The 22573-nt window shown below is 40.6% G+C and overlaps 1 protein-coding gene across 1 annotated transcript in view; it reads left to right on the forward strand.

The window, feature by feature from the left end:
* The window catches only part of UPRT (uracil phosphoribosyltransferase homolog), a 39500-nt gene extending 17513 nt beyond the window's left edge, over positions 1–21987 (forward strand). Inside the window, 6 exon segments of the mRNA XM_059157358.1 lie at positions 7475–7517; positions 11161–11230; positions 12283–12345; positions 15047–15208; positions 17834–17932; positions 20661–21987. Coding sequence (XP_059013341.1) covers positions 7475–7517; positions 11161–11230; positions 12283–12345; positions 15047–15208; positions 17834–17932; positions 20661–20767 — 544 coding nt within the window. The 3' untranslated portion in view covers positions 20768–21987.
* The last annotated feature ends 586 nt before the right edge of the window (positions 21988–22573 follow it).

The following is a 22573-nucleotide window of genomic DNA, read 5'->3' on the forward strand; positions in this document are numbered from 1 at the left end:
AGTGTCCTTGTCTTCTGCTCATTTGGTGTGACCTGTGTGAATCCAGGCCCTGATGCCTTCTACTTTTACTGCCGAGGGGGTGGTCAGGATGACAGTAGATGGTCCCTTCCAGTGAGGCTCCAAGTTTCCCACTTGGTGGTGGCATATCCAAGCCAAGTTCCCAGGTTGGTAAGAATATGGTTCCAACTCTGTCTCTGTCTCAGTGTGGGATCCCTGCGTGGGCTAGACAGACTGTAATGCCTGCAGTGACTGGAGTACAGACTGATCAGTCTTTTCTGCTAGGGCAAACTCTTGTAGCCAAGGGCAGAGCGGGGTGGGGGGTCTCCCGAACATTATTTCAAATGGGGTCACCTTGTTTAAGTAGGGTGTACATCGTGCCCTGAGGAGGGTGAAAGGAAGGAGATCCACCCATCCACTGCAAATCTCCAGAATTAGCTTTGTCAAGGTCTCTAAGAGTCCGGTTCATTCTCTCTACTTGCCCGGAGCTCTCGGGCTGGTAGGCACAATGTAGTTTTCAATTAGTACCTGTGGCCTTGGCTAATGCCTGTGAGACTGAACTCACAAATGCTGGGCTGATGTCTGACCTGATGTGAGAGGTAACCCAAACCTCTAGTAGCTTTTTGGCTACCACTCCTGCCATCTCATGTTTGGCAGAAAAAGCCTCTACCCAGCCTACCGTCCATATAGATGTTGGCGGTCTTACCCTTGGCCATCTGCAGTGCCTTGGTGAGTGCAGTCAGCTCCGTTTGTGTGTGTGTGTGTGTGTGTGTGTGTGTGCCGAGGTTCCGTGTGGCAGGGCCACCGTCCAGAGTTCCTGCTCAGAAGAAACCACCGCAGCACCCGCATACCTCTTTCCATCAACCATGTAGCTACCCCCGTCAGTGACCAGAGTCATCTCTGTATCTGGGAGGTGAGGGTCTCTAAGATCTGACCTTATTCCTGTGACCTGGGTTTGAACCTCCTCGCTGTCGTGTGGGTGGGTCAGCCAGCTCCTCTGGCAGCACCGTGGCTGGATTTAGCACTGCTGGGGGCAAGAAAGTCACTTTTGGTTCATTGAGGAGGAGGACCTGATACCCCATCACTCAGGCATTTGTCACCCATCAGTCTGGTGGAGTCTGGAGAAGGCCCTCGATAGCATGAGTGGTGGTCAAGATGAGATTTTGACCCAAAGTCAGTTTACTTGCATTCTTGACCAGGAGGGCCGTGGTAGCAATTATGCAGAGGCAAGGGGGGAATGCAGTCGCTACTGGATCTGGTTTCTGGCTAAGATAGGCTACTGGCCTTTCCCAAGGCCCCAGAGTCTGAGTCAAAACTCCTTTGGCCACCCCTGCCTTTTCATCCACATACAAGTGGAAGGGCTTGGTAACATCTGGGATGGCCCATGCTGGGGCACTCAGTAAGGCTGTTTGTAATTCCCGAAATGCTCCTTCTTTCTCAGCTGTCCACTCTACCATAGTGAGTCCTCCTTTAGTTCATAGAGAGGTCAGGCCATCTCCACGAACCACGGTATCCTCAGCCTGTCGTGGCCCACCGTCCCAAGAAACTCCTTCACTTGTTGGGGCGTGGTGGGGCAGAGGTATCGGGTGATCACCTGTTTCCTGGTCTCAGTGAACGCACTCCCTCGTGGAGATCAAAGCTGAAATAAGTGGCGTGGCTCTGACAAAGCTGTGCTTTCTTTTCTGACACTCGATACCCTTTCCTGCAGAGTCTGTAAGAGAGCTCTCATCCCCCGCAAGCATGACTCATTGTCCTCAGTGGCTATTTCTGCTATTCCCACTAACTCAGTCAGATTCTTCCCTTCAAATCCTTCAATTTTCTGAAGTTCTCACCTTATATCTGGGGCTGACTGACTGGCAAAGGCAGGATCGTCAAAACGAGCTATCGTGCAACTTCTCTGAAGTTTACCTCAAGTTGTCTAGCATAGGTAGACAAACACTTAAAAACAATCAAATCTAGAATTTAACATCCATAAAGGTGTGTTATTAAAGCACATTTTTTTTCTCTAAAATAACCCTCATTTCCAAAGATAGCCAAATCAGGACTAATTCATTTGAAAAACAAGTCCAGTTTTAACAAACTTGGCCTAATTATTTACATAAGCTCAGCAAGAACAGTGAGTGTTCATATAGATCTTTTAGAATCTGCTTTGCTGGAACTTCTTATAAGGAATTTCTAGGTTGAACTTTTAGTAGCCTCTCCAGGCCAGAAGCCAAGCCATGTACGTGCCATCAGACATGCCTGCAATACCTGTTGATTTGGGCGAATTCCTCTTCCTCAGGTCCCCAAAGTACCTTGAGGTTCCTGCACCTGCCAGTAAGTGACATTCTTTACTCATCTGGTGAGGCTGCTGGGAAATCTGTAAGCAAGGTATCAGGCCAACAGTTCCAAAGGGCTTTACAGCTCCACGTTTTATAAAGTCAACTTTAGTTCCTTTAAGCTGTCTGGTCATATCTGAGTCTTTTTCAAATATGACATTCCAGTCTAAGCCTTGGTAAAATAACCAGTGTTTCCAATGGTGTCCTGTTATAAGGAGAACAGATTCTTATTGAACTTATGCAAATGACTGATTGCCATGGAAGAAAGAATACTTGCTGAGACCTTTTGAGTTTCAGAGGGTTTGGATAGAGAGAAAAGTTGAATGCCTTGATTTGTTTACAAATGAATACTTTTACATCTCTGTAAGTTATAGATAAGAAAAAGTTTCCCTAGTCTGGAAAAGTGAACATTACATAACAAGTAATGTTTAAAATAAGCCAAAACATTAAGAGATACAACATTACAAACTTTCAGTTCATCTAGTCCCATGTTGCTAATTCTGGTTTAGTCTGAATGCAGCTTTTACTTCTGGAAGTTCTTACCCAATTCAATTCCAGGATTTCAACATATCAAAGACCTGTATATGTCCTGAAAGTCTCCCATGTGAATTTCCTTTAAGGTGGAATTCATTTTACAAGAGAATTAAAACAATTACAAATTACAAGAACTCAGAATAGATACGGTTAAATTATGAAGTGATGACCCTATCAAAACATTAAAACTTTAGGAAATGTATAGAACCTCTAGAGTAGTTACAGCATTTACCCAAATGTAACCCAAGGTTTATTATTGGTTTACCAGTACTTATTGAGTAACTTAGTATACCAAGGAAAAGCCTTATGAGTCAAAGAGGTCTCATTTACAATTTACCTCTTGTCAACAATTGCTAAAACCTTAGAAAGTTTTAAAGCACATGCCTAAATATAATTAGGGATGTTAAACACCTGATAAAACAAAACATAGAAACTGAATATTCTGGGCAGGCAGAGAGAAAACCATTTACATTTTTTAACAGATCAATTAACCTAAGAAAACTTTGCCCTTTCAAACAGAGAGAAAACCAGCTTTTCTATACCAGTGGCTTTTCTTTTTTTATTCTTAAGCATGCAGTCTTAAGATAGTGGGTTTACTGGGTTTCCCTCCCATCGTGAATGATGTCGCAGACAAAGGGAGGGGGTTCTTACAGATTCTGTCCTGCTCTCGTCCCTCACGGGAACTTAGGAGCATCTTAGCTAAGGTCTGTCCGTAAAAGCCCCGGACCAGGCTACTCCGTGGAGTAGATGACTGATATGCTGTATGACGCCCCAAGAGACTCAGAGTGCAGCCCATTCAGACTCTGTAGCCGAAGCAGTGGAGCTGTACAGAGAGATTCACACAGTCAGGCACTTTTCAGATTCATACAGGTTGGATACCCCCCTCTGGGTATCCTTGGCTAATGGGAGGTGATCAGTCTTTCCTTCCATTCTTTACGAATGGGTCTGGCTCAGACAGTGTCCAGGAGAGCCCAGCCTTGGGTCTGCTGAAATCAGCGGGGCGAGCCTAAACCCTAGAGCAGGTACTCCATTTGCCCTCTGTGGCCCGTCCCCTGTCCCACACCAGTGGCACAATGGGCTAGTGCAGTTGGGATTCCTGGTCAGGGAACCAGATGTTGCAGAAAATCCGAGGGGACTGAGGAAACCCAAACGGCACATGGAGAGATGGGAGAACACAGCTTTATTAACACTGGTGGGCTCAGTGGGATCGTTCCCTAAGACTGAGTACCCGACAGGGTTAGGAGTGAGTTTCTATGGTCACAGGCAATGGGAGATGGTAACGGGGTGTTTTCGCAGTCTCTCAAGGCCGGGCGCTTTCCCAGTCTCTCAAGGCCAAATGGCCCTTTCATGTGGAAGGATAATATATGTGGAGGCACCTCAAGAGAGTGTTAAATCACCTTGGGGGCTGTTTTTCTTTCTTTTCTTATTAAAACAGGATCAGGCATCTGGTCTTTTTCTTTTTTTTTTTTTTTCTTAGTCCGTTCTGACCATACCTAAAATTCCATTCCAAAGATTTCCCTTCACAAAACTTCTACAACTTTCCTTTGCATTCCTATTTTGTCCCAAGTCATTTTCTTCCAAACAACCATTTCATTTAGGACAAAATTACCTTCTCTTACTTTTAACAAAATGTATTCCCATTCCTTATCTCATTCTTATATATCTCCTACTTTGCTACATACAGAGTTGCTTCCCTTATTTCCATCAGTCTTAGTTACACTTATTAGAATTTTGTACTCTTAGAAACTCTTCACTCTCTAGTGATGGTTAAGTATTAACCAACTGTGAACAGTTACAACAGAATTCTTTAGATGGCAAATTTACCAATCAGTTAAACACAAAACATGTTTACCAACAGATTTAAATATTCTTAATTTCTTTGCAGTAGGAAGTTAAAATCACAAACCTAGTTCCAGTAATTAATGCTTTAACATTTTATCCCACTTGGTTAAGACCTAGATGTTCGTATTTTAATTCCATTTGTCATCCAGTCAAAACTTTAAAGTTTCAGGTTACCAAAGACTTTGAAAGCTACTTTAACAATTACCCATTAAAACTTTGAGACAGACAATTAACCATCAGTTCAGTCATCTCTTTGCTAATAGATTTTAACAGATTTTAACACAGATTTTAACACAAATAACACGAGCTTATTTGACCTTAGGTAAACTTTGAAGTTTCACATTTACTGCTGTAACTTCAAAGACATGTTTATCTTAATTAAACCAACAAACTTAACTTAGTTCAAATACCGATTTACATTCCACCTGGACCCACTCCACTTCGAATGTTACCTGAGACCTAGGTGGGAAGTTCCGGAGTTGGGGGGTGTTAGGTCCAGGGGGTGATCTTCTTGTTTCCTGACAGTAAAGAACAGAAGAATGAAGTGCCGCTAGAAGGCAGAGAAAGGGTTCCCAGTTTTAGTGCTCATCAGCTCCAACAGAGGAACAGATGCCATGCCTTCTCACTAGCAAGGGGGAGGGGCTAAGCAGTCCATGTCGGACCACAGAAGGCAAGGAATTTTCCTGAAACAAAGGGAGTTTCGGCAGCTACTTGGGAATATTCCTTAAAGTCTCTGTCTTGAGTTAGATTAACCACAGTTGGCTCCAGTTATAGCCATTAACACATGAAATGAGTGAGCGAGAAGCCCCACACCTATTAGGAGGAACGGAGAGATGAAAGTCAGAGTGCCCTTACTCTCTGCTTGCCCCGTTTCTTCAAGCACAACAAACAACATAACAGACAACAAAAAGACAAGACACAGACAACTGCAGACCCAGCAGCCCTTACCCAGAACCTGCCACCGGTGGGGATTTTCTCGGTCCCCTACAAACGAACAACACAACAGACAACAAAAAGGACAAAGACAACCACAGACCCAGCAGCCGGTGGGGATCTTCTCGGTCCCCTACAAACACCCGCTGGTGGGGATTTTCTAGGTACCCTGAATGCCTAGGGGGACTTAAACCCCTGGCGATCTACCAGAAGAGGGAAGGGCCGTCCCCACATCCACTTCAGCCCTGGGTAGCAATGCTGCGTCCAGCTTCTCCCCAGTGGGCCATACCCTGGAGCTCCGCAACCAGACAGACAGACAGACTGGATCTCACAGAATAAAATATTGAGATCTTGCCTCCAGAGACTTTTCCCAGAAACTCTGATGCTGGCTCAGTTCTTGTCATTTAATCCTGGACAAGCCCCCAGTTCTGGGTCTGTGATCAAAGGAGTGAGACTGATACAAAGCGAGGGTCAAGCAAAGCTTTATTTCGTGCCAGCACCGAGAATCAAACCGACCAGTCAGGGCTGCCTCTTACAGAGAAGGTGACCCCTCCCAGCCTCACAGACTAACTTTTATAGATCAAAGGCCATGTGGTTTTTGAGCCTGGCCGCACACAGGTGGCGAGTTGAATTATAATTCACCCTATAGTAGCTATTTGAACTAGCCTATCACTCTGGTCAGAATTGGCACCCAAAAGATGCCCAAAAGGCGGGGCCCACATTCATTGGTGGTTAGGGAGGTGCTTTACTGATTGGATGTCTCCACCTGGCTTGACTCATCCTTGCATTCTGGGCTCTGTTATCTCCCCCTGACCTGACACGTCCTGGTATATGGGCTCTGTTATCAGGGGCTGGTCGGCCATATTTTACTGGTTTCCCAGACTTGTTTTTAAGTAAATTCCTCTGGGGGGGGGGCAAGGTCAATCTAAGTTTACTGCATAAACAACAAAATGGCTATTTAACCAAGATGGAGTTGCTCTGGCTAAGTAGGCCCTTACAGTGGAATCTACCTCTTAAGGTTGTGTGAGGAATAGATCAGATAATGCACCAAATATGCTTAATACTTGGCACCAAGGAAGTTTTTAAAAGATAGTGACCTGTGGGAAAGATGGCAGTAATATATTTATAATATTAGGCACCTGATGTAATCTTCAGACCTTTTAAGAAAAGCTTTATAAGTAAATCTTTGTACACCTAGTGCATGTATGCACGAGTGTAGTTGTTAAAAATGGCTTTTGTCAATAAAAGGCGGGGAGCTATCAAGTTTATTTGGAATAAAAAGAAGTAAGAGAGAGTGATCACATGGCAATTTCTGCTGTGGAAATTGAAGTTGTAATTTTCCCAGGGGAGGATATCTTCCAGCACACTAGAGAATTCTTCTAGTAGGTTCTTTTTAAAGATTTTATTTATTTATTTGAGAGAAAGAGAAAGAGAGCTTGCATATGTGCACAGGAGCAGGGTAGCAGAGGGAGAGGGAGAAGCACGTTCCCCGCCAAGCAGGGAGCCTGATGGGGGCCTCAATCCCAGGACTCCAGGTTCATGACCTGAGCCGAAGGTTGATGCTTAACCAACTGAGCCACCCAGGTGTTCTGCCTCTATTGAAATTTTAAGGTGCTTTATAGACAGCATTAAGTACAGAGTGCATTATAGACAGCATTAAGTAGGATGTCATTCCATTTAAGTTCCTGTATTCTAGTGAAAAATATCTTGCTTCAGTGATAGTTTGTACATGTTATCTTTTAGGCCTTTAGTATGTGATAGGTCTTAATAGCATTGTTACTATATGTGTTAAGTAATATTTTCCCTTAAAGCTGTAATCTGGACTAAAATTTATACTACTTTCTTTCTAGGACAGCCAGTAGAGGGGACTTCATGTTTTCTGCGGATCGTCTGGTAGGTGGAGACTTTGCATTTTTGTTTCATTGTTCCTAGTGATATAATCACAGTAGGCCAAGTGACTTTTTTGTTCTAGAGAATTCTGGGGGGTTAGAGAGATCGTGCCAAGTAGTCATCATCCTGGCAGGCTTCTGAAGTATTGATTCTACCCCTTCATTAAAGCTGTGCCTCAGTCTCTTTCACCTCAAAAGCGTTGCCCATGAACTCATTCTGAGTTTATTCTGAAGTACTTCTACCTCTCAAGTAGATCTTGGCAACCCTTAAATATGTCATCTTTGGGCAGTGAAAGTACATTAAAAGAAAGTACATTAAAAGAAAACCAAAGATGTAAGGAGATCTAGTAGTTACCCTTGTGATAATTCATTTAATAGAGAAACACTAATATCCCCTCTTGTAACTTACCTCGGGGGGATATTTATTTTGCCTTTTCTGTACTATTCTCACATGCGGAATGCTAAGTTGGACTGTGTATGCTTCCCTCAGGGACTTCCTGTTAAGGATTGGCCAAGCCCAATTCAGTTAGTTTATTTATTTATTTTAAATGTGTGAAGGAAAAGTTTTTTGAATTAAAATTTTTTTTTAATTTAAATTCAATTAGCTAACATATAGTACATGATTAGTTTCAGATGTAGAGTTCAGTAATTCATCAGTTGCATATAACACCCAGTGCTCATCCCATCAGGTGCCCTCCTTAATGCCCATCGCCCAGTTACCCCATCTCTCCCACCTCTCCTCCAGCAACCCTCAGTTTGTTTCCTCTGGTTAAGAGTCTCTAATGGTTTGTCTCCCTCTCTGATGACTTCTCATTCAGTTTTGCCTCCATTTCCTTATGATCCTCTGTGCTGTTTCTTAATATTCCACACAAAAGAGTGAAAGCATATGATAATTGTCTTTCTCTGCTTGACTGATTTCACTCAGCATAATACCCTCCAGTTCCATGCATGTCAATGTCAGTGGTCGGTGTTCATTCTTTCTGATAAGCCCAGTTCAGTTTAGCTGATGAGGTCTGAGAGAGTTTCAGGCCGATTTGGGTTGTTTTCAGGTTAAGCACTGCATTTCCTTTTTGTGTTTACATCTAAGTGTGTTCAGGGCTTGGAATAAGGTTGATACATTTTCTGCTGTCGCTATTCATTATTCATCATTGATGAAATATATACTGAACTCCAGTCAGGTCCTTGGCTGGGCTGTGTTACAGAGGGAGGAGATACAGCAGTCCAGAATACAGACATTGTCCCTGACTTCATGGAGTTTACATTTGAAATGCTGTTGTCAGTATTTAGTTTGGGAAAGAAAAAAGTAGCTTCTTAACTTTACAGGTGTAATCAAAGAATAGAAGATAGATTATTAAAGGGAATGTTGGGGGGGAAGGCATGAAACTTTCCATTTTGATTTTCCCTCAGGAAATATTAATTCCTAAGGAGTATAGGCGGCTCCTTTTGGGCTTATGGCCTTAAGTATTCCTAGTTCAGAGGCCACTTCTATTTACAATCATTTGAGCTTCCAGAGGCAGTAATAACACTTGGACTGCATCAAGGTCAGTGTAGTTGGCACTCCTGGAGTTATAGTTAGGTCATTCTGTCTTTATGCTTTTATCAAACCAAAGGAAGGGGTTCAAGGAGGAAGGAACTTCTGTCATTGGCTGCTGTGGAGAAAACAAATGTTGATGTTCATTAGTCAAAAATGGTTCCTCTTTCTTTTGCTTTCTTTGCCTTTTGTCTATGGAAGGAAGGAGTTAAGTTCGTGGTCATTGTAAAATACTTGAAAGGGCAGGCGTTATATCTTAATCAAATCATGTAATGAGGACCCATGACAATTGACACGAGGCAATGATAATTTGGACCTCTCTGGCTTTGGAGGTTCTGATACTAGGAGAGTGTGTGGAGGGTCTTTTGTGGTTGTGGTAGGGACTGGAGCTATTTAGGTTTCTGGTATTGAGGATTTCTTGTACACTGTCCTAGCACAAGGGTCCCATTATAGTTGACATTAATTCTATCCTGAATTTGTCAGGATTGGCTTCCCTGGCACTCAGATCTTGAGTTCGTTATATTTAGTCATCCTTTTGCTGGTTTTATGTTCTCCCATAAGGCTTGGACATATTAATTTCTGTTCCAGAATTGCAGGAGACTGGCAGGAGGCAAGACTCTTTAGGAGAGTGTTCTTGGGCAGGGTGCCTAGGTGGCTCAGGTGTCCATTAAGTGCCTGACTCTTGATTTTGGCTCAGGTCATGATCTCATGCCCATGAGATCAAGTCCTACCTCAAGCTCCACGCTCAGCGGGAAGTCTGCTTGAGACTGTCCTTCTCTGTCCACTCCCTCCCCCAAACTCTCTCTCTCTCTCTAAGAAATATACAAATCTTTAAAAAAAAAGTGTTACTAAGAGATCTCAGCTATCCAAAGAAAAGGTTCCTTTTCTTCCCTTCAGCTCGCACCTGAGAAACATTCACCTCGAAGGTGGTGGCTAGAGATGAGTGTGCATACATATACAGTATTCATCAGGTTCATAGGCTCTCTGGTGTTTCAGGCTGACAAAGTGCTAGCCCATTTAGCATTCATCATTTTAATGGCAGCAGGGTGTTGTGTTGTAGTGATAGAACATGGTGTTTCTCCCTGCTGTTCCTAATTCTTAATCAATAATGAAGGATTGATTAGAGAAAATGTGCATTGCAGACACTATCTTAATTGTGGTGGGCTCTGGGTGCTCATAGGAGTATCATATTTGGGTTTTGGAGGCTATTCCTAGTAGCTCTGATGTATTCTTTCCTCTGTACCACACAATAAGATCATTAGAAGCCCTTTTTTTTAAGCCGAGAATCCCCAGGGCATTCTACTGGCTCCTACTTCAAGCTCGGGAAATTGATCCAGCCCCATCCATTCATTTATTTCCTCCTGAGAAGTTTCAGGTTTTATTTGCATTATGGCAAGCCTTTGTTAAAAAGAATCCAACTTAATTTCAAAGTACTAAACAAGGCAGAGAAGTTCCCAGTGGGCACTATTTTCAGAGTTACCAGAAGGAACATAAGGAATAGCATGGAGGACATTAGGAGAAGGAAGGAAAAAAATGAAGGGCAGGAGAGTCAGAGGGGGAGATGAACCACAAGAGGGTATGGACTCCAGGAAACAAACTGAGGGTTTTAGAGGGCAGAGGGGTGGGGGGATGGGTGAGCCTGGTGATGGGTATTAAGGAAGGCACGGATTGCAAGGAGCACTGGGTGTTATATGCAAACGATGAATCATGGCACACTACATCAAAAACTAATGGTGTACTGAATGGTGACTAACAGAACATAGTTAAATTTTTTAAAAATTCAAAAAGGAAGTCTGTTGCATCTAAGGATGACTCTTGTCACTTGTAGTTCTGCATCTCTTGTAATATCGGCTGGCCTAAGTGAATTAGTATCAGAAGGCATACTTGAGCCTTTTGGTGGCAATCATGTGCCTACCCAAGGTTCGATACTTACCAGCAAGCAGCCTAGCATTTGGATCTGTTTCTGCATCTAACTTGTGTTGGGGGCCCCTACCTACCTCCATAAGCTAAACCCTTGCCTGTTGTGTTACTGACTTTGTGCCTAGTGTTCAGCTCCTAAAGCTAACAGCTAACACTAGACCTAGCAGGTTCTCAACTTCTTCTTTTGACTCTTTAGATCAGACTGGTTGTGGAAGAGGGATTAAATCAGCTGCCATATAAAGAATGCATGGTGACCACTCCAACAGGTAACAAGGGTCGTTACGCTCAGATTCTTGTCCTGAAAGTTCTGGAAGTTAGGGGGAAATGGGGGAAAAAAGCGATCTGAGTAAATCAGTATCCAAAATGAGGAGTCTAGGTGGAGCTGTTCTTTTAAACAACTTAATAAACTCAGAGATGTTTAGTAAAGAAATTTATATGGGTGACTTTTTGTTAATGGCTTGCTTGTCAATTCAAGTTAAAGGTTAATAAATATTCTTTAGCATGCAGGTGTTGCCTTGATGACATCCCATTGGGACAAGAGTTAAGAATGGCTAGCAGCTTATCTTCACCTCTGTGGGGAAGCTGCTGGTGTTAATAAAGGGGTAGGTTGGTTTAGCATTGAGATTCCAAGTAAAAGAATAAGAAGTAAAAAAGACAAAGGAAACTAAAAATGATGACATCTGGAGAGAGTACTTTGTTTTACTTTAATAGAACACAGCTGAAGATCCCTATTTCAGGGATTTAAAATTCTGATTTTGTTCTCTAGTAAATAATGGAAGCTGTTCTATTCAGTGGTTGACTTTATGAAAATTAGGGGCTGAGCTTGTTGCATCATAATTGATCCAATTCAGCATGGCACCAATGGTTGAGCAAGTCTTGGTAACAATCTCAGCCTTTCTCTCCTGCTTTTTAAGGCAGAATAGGAGCTCATAAAAGGGGTGGAATGAGGAGGCTCTCTCCTGTGCATCACAGTGAGCTCCCAGTTTGAATTGATGATGTTTATAGTGTTCAGAGCGGAGTGATTCCTCTCTGAATTCAATTTGAGGAATGTGTGTGTGAATATCATGTCATCATATGTCCTGTTCCTACTCAACGAAGCCTGTGTCTCCCAATTATCTCCACAGGTTTTTTATGAAGAATTAAGAAATAATTGAAAAATCATGCCTTCTCATTACTTTCAGAGGGAACCTAAGAGGTTATACAGAATGTCTAGACAAGGGTTGCTTTGTACCCATTGGCTTTAAACTACAGGCACTTTAAAAATAAGTGGATACTTCCAGTAATGAGAGATAAATTCTTTGATTCTATTCCCCAACAGGGTACAAGTATGAAGGAGTGAAATTTGAGAAGGGAAATTGTGGGGTCAGCATAATGAGAAGCGGTAGGTTTGCATATATGTGATTCTTGTTTCTTTGCATGCATAGAAACAGTCGTTTTCCAGGAGAGAGGTGGGCTTGTCTGTCATAATTGCAGCCTGACTTGACTTAAATCTCACCACCTATGTTGTCTGTCCTCATAGTGCCTTGGATCATGGCCTGCATGTTGCTGAGTTTGATTAATTTTAACTGCAGAGCATCTACTCTATGTGGCCTATCCCCACAGGCAAGCCTGCTTTCAGAGAAATTCAGGGTAGGATAGGAGGATGAGATGGTACTATCTTGGGGAGAACAGGGCAGCTTGAAGACTGATGGAATATGGCACAAATTTGGGCCTGTGGAACTTTGAATACCTGACTGGAGAAATTTTTTTTTTAAATTTCTTTACTAGGGAACAGTCCTACCTGAGCCGGAGATGGCCTGAATGACTTATTCAGTGTGTTTAGTTTTATATTTGATGTGTTGTTATGCCCGAGTGTTTGCGTCTGAGAGACCACCAAGGAGCCAAGCACCGATGCAATCACACGAGGGTTTATTCAGCAAGCTTAAGCTTGGGCCCAAGTATACCCGACACAGCAGAGTAGGGACTTGGACCCTGAGCCAGATTACAGTCAGGGTTTTTAAAAGGCAGAGTAGAGGTATACTCAGCAGTGGTTGAGGACAAAAGGGGTTTATGGATGATGTTAGTCTCTAAGGAATTTTGGAAGCAAGGTCTCCAGGACCTTGAGGGGCTAGCTATTGTCTGGGGAAAAGGTTATTCATTACCAGTAATAAAAATCTTCTCCTGAGACCCGTTAGATGTATATCAGTGGGTCATATGCTTGGGAATGATTGCTGACACTATCTTGGAGGTTTAGAGATAAAGTTTCACATTTCTCCCATCAAGTGTCCTTGATTTAGGTTTAGGTTTAGGTTTAGGTTTAGGTTTAGAAGAAATTTAACTTTATTTACATTTCCTTCTGCCTCAGCCTCCTTCAGTTTTATGGTGGGGAGGGCGACATTAGGGCTTAAGGAACTAAGTTATTTGTCTCTTGAAGTTGGGCTATTGAGAAGATAGCTTCTTTGTTGTGAATCACTAGGACATTTGTAAACCGAGGGAGACTCCTATCTTGAAGAATTGTGATCTCTGTAAGTTAACTCTTTGTTTTTTTTTTTAGGGCAGCCAGGGGTGGCTGAGGAATGTCACACATACTACTGAGGGGAGGGGAGTGGGTGGAGAGGGGGGAGCAAGGTGCCAGCTTTTGCTTTGCCAAGATGGCTGTACTTATGTCAGGGCTAGACTCGAGGTGGGTACAGCCTTGTTTTTCTTGGCCTCCACAGTGTATGTGGCCATATAGCAAAAACACTTATCTGTTATTAACTCTAGGTATTTCCAGTTGCTGGTATTATAAATGTTGTATTTGTGTTTGAGTCCAACTGATTACTCTTTTAAACCAACCTTTGTGCAACAAAATCACATGCCTATAATTAGTATGTCTACCTTTTCCATGGGGATGATTACTTCCATTTGGTACCTAACTAACTAAACTTTTGCACAAGATCCAAGGTTCAGTGGAAGCCTCACTTGCTTGCACTGGAGACAGATGGATTTTTTTTTTTCCACATGTAAGCATTGCCTTATTCTGGCTGTGAATTTCTGTTTGTGAACAATTGAATATGTCAAGTAGAATAGGAGCTGTAAGTTCCCTTTTTTAAAGAATGTTGCTTTTAAGTAATGAAAGGATTTTCAGGACAATGTTATTTAACATTTTAAAACTGGTGAAGACAATGGGGATGGACTTTTAAGGCATTTTTTTTCTTCTATTTTAGTCTAGTACCTGCCCTAAAGGCAGCAGCATCCTCAAACCCCTAGAATATGGCAGATGACCTTGGGGTAGTGCAGAGACAAGGGTTCTTTTTTAACATTATTTGTTATTGACTGATTTTCATATAGATTAGAGATTATTTTTTATGTTTACACCAGTGATAGACACTTTCCTCTTAAAATAGGTGTAAATAGTTAAAGAAAAATATTAAGTAACAGTACAGATAGAATTCTGATATAACCTAAAATCTGGAAGGTGGTACGAGAATGATTCACTTTTGGCAAGCACTTCCTGAAAGGAATTTAGACTAAAAAATAGCTGTTCAGAAACCAAGAGGTTAGTAGTAGTGTTGGTTATGGTTCTTGGGGGGAATGGAGGGAACGGTATACTTTTTTCACTGTTTGCTGGCAAACTTCTGCCATTGAACTCATTGCTGGGCTGCAGTGATATCTCCTAATGTCACCTTGATCTGTAACCCAATTCCTCCATAAATCTTCTATATTGTTTTTTCAGATGAAAATAACAGGTTGAAGTGGTTTAAAGCCTTCCTTAAAATAATAGGAATAAAATGGTCCTGATAATTGGAAAAGCTCAGGGAGCAGCCTAACAAAACACTGTATTTTTTGTATTCATGGAAGAGTGACATCCCTAAAACTTGAAAGTGAGCAATAAAACTAGTTTGTCCTACTTTCATTGACCAGGACTTAATCTAGTTTAATTGACCTGCACTAAGTATAAAATAAGAGCATATCAGAAATAAAAGCTCTTAACTTAAGAAGAATTGCTCCCATCTTGACAATGTCCTTCTTGTATTAATAATAGTCACACACTTTGCTTTGGTCTGTTTTTGGACTTTAATTCTATCCCCCCACCCTTTTTTTAAAAATTTTCCTTCTTCAAGGTGAAGCAATGGAACAAGGTTTACGAGACTGTTGTCGATCCATACGAATTGGAAAGATCCTGATTCAGAGTGATGAAGAGACACAAAGAGCCAAAGTGTATTATGCCAAGTTCCCCCCAGACATTTACCGGAGAAAAGTCCTTCTGATGTATCCAATTCTCAGTGAGTGGCTGGAGTTTAATTTGTATACTTTGCTTAGGGTTTAAATCAGTTCAGCTTAGTGACTGCCATTTAGGTACTCTTATATAAAGGCAAAACCATTTCTTTTTTTTTTTAATTTTTTATTTTTTATAAACATATATTTTTATCCCCAGGGGTACAGGTCTGTGAATCACCAGGTTTACACACTTCACAGCACTCACCAAAGCACATACCCTCCCAAATGTCTATAATCCCACCCCCTTCTCCCAAACCCCCTCCCCCCAGCAACCCTCAGTTTGTTTTGTGAGATTAAGAGTCACTTATGGTTTGTCTCTCTCCCAATTCCATCTTGTTTCATTGATTCTTCTCCTACCCACTTAAGCCCCCATGTTGCATCACCACTTCCTCATATCAGGGAGATCATATGATAGTTGTCTTTCTCTGCTTGACTTATTTTGCTAAGCATGATACGCTCTAGTTCCATCCATGTTGTCGCAAATGGCAAGATTTCATTTCTTTTGATGGCTGCATAGTATTCCATTGTGTATATATACCAAATCTTCTTGATCCATTCATCTGTTGATGGACATCTAGGTTCTTTCCATAGTTTGGCTATTGTGGACATTGCTGCTATGAACATTCAGGTGCACGTGCCCCTTTGGATCACTACGTTTGTATCTTTAGGGTAAATACCCAATAGTGCAATTGCTGGGTCATAGGGCAGTTCTATTTTCAACATTTTGAGGAACCTCCATGCTGTTTTCCAGAGTGGCTGCACCAGCTTGCATTCCCACCAACAGTGTAGGAGGGTTCCCCTTTCTCCGCATCCTCGCCAGCATCTGTCATTTCCTGACTTGTTGATTTTAGCCATTCTGACTGGTGTGAGGTGATATCTCATTGTGGTTTTGATTTGTATTTCCCTGATGCCGAGTGATATGGAGCACTTTTTCATGTGTCTGTTGGCCATCTGGATGTCTTCTTTGCAGAAATGTCTGTTCATGTCCTCTGCCCATTTCTTGATTGGATTATTTGTTCTTTGGGTGTTGAGTTTGCTAAGTACTCATGAAAGAAATTGAGGAAGACACAAAGAAATGGAAAAATGTTCCATGCTCCTGGATTGGAAGAATAAATATTGTGAAAATGTCTATGCTACCTAAAGCAATCTACACATTTAATGCAATTCCTATCAAAGTACCATCCATCTTTTTCAAAGAAATGGAACAAAGAAACCTAAAATTTATATGGAACCAGAAAAGACCTCGAATAGCCAAAGGGATATTAAGAAAGAAAGCCAGCGTTGGTGGCATCACAATTCCGGACTTCAAGCTCTATTACAAAGCTGTCATCGTCAAGACAGCATGGTACTAGCACAAAAACAGACACATAGATCAATGGAACAGAATAGAGAGCCCAGAAATAGACCCTCAACTCTATGGTCAACTAATCTTCGACAAAGCAGGAAAGAATGTCCAATGGAAAAAAGACAGCCTCTTCAATAAATGGTGCTGGGAAAATTGGACAGCCACATGCAGAAAAATGAAATTGGACCATTTCCTTACACCACACACACGAATAGACTCAAAATGGATGAAGGACCTCAATGTGCAAAAGGAATCCATCAAAATCCTTGAGGAGAACACAGGCAGCAACCTCTTCGACCTCTGCCGCAGCAACATCTTCCTAGGAACAACGCCAAAGGCAAGGGAAGCAAGGGCAAAAATGAACTATTGGGATTTCATCAAGATCACAAGCTTTTGCACAGCAAAGGAAACAGTTAACAGAATCAAAAGACAACTGACAGAATGGGAAAAGATATTTGCAAACGACATATCAGATAAAGGACTAGTGTCTAGAATCTATAAAGAACTTGGCAAAACCATTTCTAAACGTGTTTTTCTCAGTTGCATTTGGAGTTTCCCTGGGCAGTATTTTTATTGTGTAATAAGAGCATATACATTGTTTAAATAAACTTTGGTAGCTCCAAAGAGCTTTTGTTTTAAAATGAGTGAAAACAGTGAAGCAAAGGATCTAATGAGGCAAAGTATATAGACACAAAAAATATATTGAAATATGTCCCTTCTGTAGCCCAATTAATGTAGCAATGAATTTCTCAAGGATTTATCCTTTCTGAAAGTAATATTTTTTCTCCTATTCTGATTTATAAGCTTATTCAGATCACACACGGTATTGTCTCCCAGGGTTGGTGGTGGAGGTTGAGTGTCAGATTTGATATCTCAAATACTGAATGAATTTATGGTTTTTTGTGCATTTGAAAACTGAAAAGTATGTGTGTCATGTCCATTATTGAAAATAACATTATGGATGGGGTGCCTGGGTAGCTCAGTCTCTTAAGCATCCAACTCTTGGTTTCGGTGCAGGTCATGATCTCAGGGTCTTGAGATCAAGCTCAGCATCACACTCCTCTTTCTCTCTCTTTCTCTCTCTCTTGGAAATAAATAAAGAGATAAATAAAATCTTTAAAAAAAAAAAAGAGGACGTTATTGATAAAAAACAGTTCCTTCAAATGAAGCTTTGCCTAGTGCCTTATGTTGGATTACCAAACTGCCTCTACTTCAAAGAAACTTCAAAGACGTTTTGAGATAAATGTTCAAGTTGCTAATGCATTTGGTTGTCATTTGATTTCAGGCACTGGAAATACTGTAATTGAAGCTGTAAAGGTTCTTATAGAACATGGAGTTCAACCCAGTGTTATCATCCTACTCAGTCTGTTCTCTACTCCTCATGGTGAGTTCAGCATGTCTGGGGTTCCAGATAGTCATGGGTTGGGTAGGTATGTATCTGTCCAGACTCTCATTGTGAAGAAAAGTTCATTTCTACTTTCACATTAAATCTAAATCGAATTTTGGTAGTTTATAACTTTTGTTTATCATCTCTCAGCTTGGTGATAAAGTATTTTTATACCAGTCTAATGTTCAAATTCAAATGGGAAAGTATGAACTAACCCCTTTGAAGGGGATTGTAATTGTTTTCCTGGTATCCCTGTTTGGGTAGAGCCTGCACGTGGCTGAAGTGTCTCTGTTTCTCCTGACTTCTCACCTGAGCCTGAGAACTGCTCCCAAACTGCAAGAAACTTGAGGTTCGTTAGCCCTCTGGTCTTGCTGCATAAACTTTGCAGCATGAAGCAAAGAGCAGAAGTTTTCTAAGTTCTGCTTCTGCTCAGAGGGCATAAAGGGTAGAACTGTGTGTTCTCCATTTCCTTTGGAAGCTAAGGCCCTATTTTTTTGCCATATAATCTAGGACAATTGTGAAAGTATCCTAAGAAAATAATCATATGTGCATGTAGAAATTTAGCCCTTAGGATATTCACTGCAGAGTTATTTTTAGTGTAAGAAAAAACTTGAAAGTATGTAAATGGCTTATAATAAAGAAATGATTAAATAAATATATATTCAAAGGATGTAATATTACATAACTTTTAAATCATGTTTTTGAAAAACGTTTAATAACATCGAAAAAGCTATATGTAAATTTAAGAAAGTATGTAAAAAAATAACAGCATTAGAATAACATTAAATGCTACCACCAAGTTTAGAGATGACTTATGCAAGTTATGACTCTTATGACTACCAAAATCAGACTTGGATTTAACATGAGTCTTTCCTGATGAGTCTTTCCTTAGCCTGAGAGGCTAGACAGATACACAGTACTATTTCAATTTTCATTTTAAAATACATACTGTATTAATGGTGGTTATCATAGGATTTGAGGACTCTAAGCAATTCATTTTATTTTTTTAAGCTTTTTTTGTATTTTCCAAGTGTTTGACAGCGAATTTGTATTTGTTTCTTAATTGAAAAAAAAAGAGAAATATGTGGCTTCTAGTTAGGGTGTTTCCTCATTTCCAAAGGTTTCGAGTCTCAGCCAACCTTGAAGGGGCTACAGTGTATGCAGTTAGGAGGGCTGCTTTCTGCAGGCCATTGCTTATTTTGTCATTTCATAATAAAAATTCACCTGTAGTTCAAGTGTTGATGGAGACAAAGGGCAATTTCCTTGGTCATCTATTTATATACAGCAGAGGTGGCACTGTAAACTTTGAGATAACCAAATAATTATTGGGCTTCCTGCCCAATAGTAAGTATTAATTCTAAGAGCATACATTAAATGGTATACTATTCTTTGACATGGTAGATGAAAAAAATCTTATTTTGTGGCTACATTGCTATGGTTTTTTTAGTTTGGCAAGCGTCCTAGCTCATCGGTTTCCCTGCAACCCCCAAAGCTAGAGTCTTAACTTCTGAAAGCTAGCTCACTCTAACATACCAAAGATGTTTTTACCCTTGTTTCACAGTATTCTGGTTGAGAAGCCATTATCTTAATATATGATCCTGTTTCTGGAAAAGATTGTATTTGCTCTATTCCACTGCCTTTAAAATGAAACAAAACAAAGACTTTTCAGGGAGAAAGTTTCTATAACAATGTATTTTTTTTTTGTTTTTGTTTTTGTTATTATGAACAAGTTTTCAACTTGTTCTCTCTTTTTTTAAAAATTTTTTATTTTTTATAAACATATATTTTTATCCCCAGGGGTACAGGTCTGTGAATCACCAGGTTTACACACTTCACAGCACTCACCAAAGCACATACCCTCCCCAATGTCCATAATCCCACCCCCTTCTCCCAAACCCCCTCCCCCCAGCAACCCTCAGTTTGTTTTGTGAGATTAAGAGTCACTTATGGTTTGTCTCCCTCCCAATCCCATCTTGTTTCATTGATTCTTCTTCTACCCACTTAAGCCCCCATGTTGCATCACCACTTCCTCATATCAGGGAGATCATATGATAGTTGTCTTTCTCTGCTTGACTTATTTCGCTAAGCATGATACGCTCTAGTTCCATCCATGTTGTCGCAAATGGCAAGATTTCATTTCTTTTGATGGCTGCATAATATTCCATTGTGTATATATACCACATCTTCTTGATCCATTCATCTGTTGATGGACATCTAGGTTCTTTCCATAGTTTGGCTATTGTGGACATTGCTGCTATAAACATTCGGGTGCATGTGCCCCTTTGGATCACTACGTTTGTATCCTTAGGGTAAATACCCAGTTAGTGCTATTGCTGGGTCATAGGGCAGTTCTATTTTCAACATTTTGAGGAACCTCCATGCTGTTTTCCAGAGTGGCTGCACCAGCTTGCATTCCCACCAACAGTGTAGGAGGGTTCCCCTTTCTCCGCATCCTCGCCAACTGAATGTATTTTTAAAATCCTGGATATGAAACAGTTTGATTCTAAGAGTTTATTAGTGAACTAGTGGAGGTGTGTGATGATTGTCAAACTTTTCAGGTATCAGACACATAAACTAAGAGATTAATCAAGTCTGACTAGGTATTAAAAGGTCATTGCTTTTTGTCTTCTGTCTATATTATAACTAATGACTAAAATTCCTGAATTCCAGCTAATATTAGCAAAAAGTCATTCCATTACAGATACTCTCTTTTTATTTTTTAAAGGTGCCAAATCAATCATTCAGGAGTTTCCAGAGATCACAATTTTAACTACTGAAGTTCATCCTGTCGCACCAACACATTTTGGACAGAAATACTTCGGGACAGACTGAGTTGCCAAAGGAAAATTAATTACCTTGTGTAATATTACAGTTAATGTTTTGAGTTTCTACTTGTTTACTAATTCACTTGAGGAATGGTAGAGAAAATTGTGTTTTGTAATTTTTGGAAAAGAGTATAGTAAAAAGGAAATATTTGAGGTTTATTTAATTTATTTGATTATTTAACTGTTGGCACTAAATTCAACAGGGAAGCACACACAACTCTTAGAAAATATTTTAATAATACTCTTATGCAAGTTGATGATCCCCTAGTGCATTGAAACTGTTACTTAGTATTTTTTTTAAGTAGGCTCCACACCTAGCATGGAGCCTAGTGTGGGGTTTGACCTCACGATCCAGAAATCAAGACCTGTGTTGCGATCAAGAGTTGGATGCTTAACTGACTGAGGCACCCAGGCACCCCAAACCTGTTTCCTGATTTTTGAACCTTACAGTTTGGTGTTGTTTGCTGCCACAAATAAAACCCAAATGCGAGTCTGGTCTTTAGTCCGCTATATTTTGCATTTTGTTTAGTTTGCTTTCATTTTTAGGGAGAGTTTGTGTATATGGCTGTCATCACCTTCTTCTACTCTTTACTTCCCAGTACCATATGTGCTGGTAACTTGGAGAGGGCGAAGAAAGAATGCCTCCTGAAATTTTACATTTCTGTTAATATCCTCACTCAATTAGCAGACCCAGGGTATATGGTTAGTTCTTTAGTCAAGCCATTATGTTCTTTACGGCTTACTTCCCATCGTGTACATTGTTGGTAGGTGCCTTGCCAAGTATAATTCAGTGAAGAAGATGGTGAGCATTTCCAACCACAGAACTGTAACATTAATTTACACAGATGGATAGAACCAGGTCTGTCTGGATGCTGATGGCGGAGTACTGTTAATGACATTGATGCCCTAGAAAGGAATTTGTGGTGGTCTTTCTGAGGTATGGGGGAAAGAACAGTTTCTTGCTAAGTTTCATGGTGAATCAGTATATTAAATTGCTGCATTTTTAATTTGCATATTTCATTCAGTTTGGAAAGGAGTTCTTTCACATACTTGTCACCTGTAGATGTATGAAAGTTAAAAATACCGTGATATTTTTTAAATCCTTAAGATTTGTATGTGTTCATATTTAGGCCTCTGAAGATAAACTGCTGTAGAATCAATGTGTTCTGAAACTTGCTTGTAAAATCCTGATCTCATTTTGCATTGATATTAAACATTTTAACAGTGGTTCTGGCTGATGACTTGAATAGTTATACTCTCACAGCCCCATAGGCAGCTGTTTGGGGCCTCTGCTCCAGAAAATCCAGAAAGAACAGCAGACACTATCTTAGAACCAAAGCTGATGGAAGTCAGCAACGATTAGGGGAGAGGAAGGAAAAGCTGGTGTACAGGGGAATGTAAAGCCTTGGAATGCTAGAAAGACTTCATTATATTTTCCCTTTGTTTTTAATTTTTAAGTTTTTATTTAAATTCACTTTATATTACTTAACATACAGTGTAATATTAGTTTCAGGTGTAGAATTTTGGGATTCAACACTTACATACAACACCCAATGCTTATCACAAGTGCCATCCTTTATCCCCATTACCTATTTAACCCATCCCTCACCCCATGTCCCCTCTAGTAACCATCAGTTTGTTCTCTATAGTTAAGAGTGTTTCCCAGTTTACCTCGTTTTGTTTACCCCTATGATCATTTGTCTCGTTTCTTAAATTCCACATATGAGTGAAATCATATGGTATTTGTCTTTCTCTGACTTATTTCGCTTAGCATAACACTCTGTAGGTCCACCCATATTTCAATGGCAAGATT

The sequence above is a fragment of the Mustela lutreola genome, chromosome X (assembly GCF_030435805.1).
Source record: "Mustela lutreola isolate mMusLut2 chromosome X, mMusLut2.pri, whole genome shotgun sequence".
Lineage (NCBI taxonomy): Eukaryota > Metazoa > Chordata > Mammalia > Carnivora > Mustelidae > Mustela > Mustela lutreola.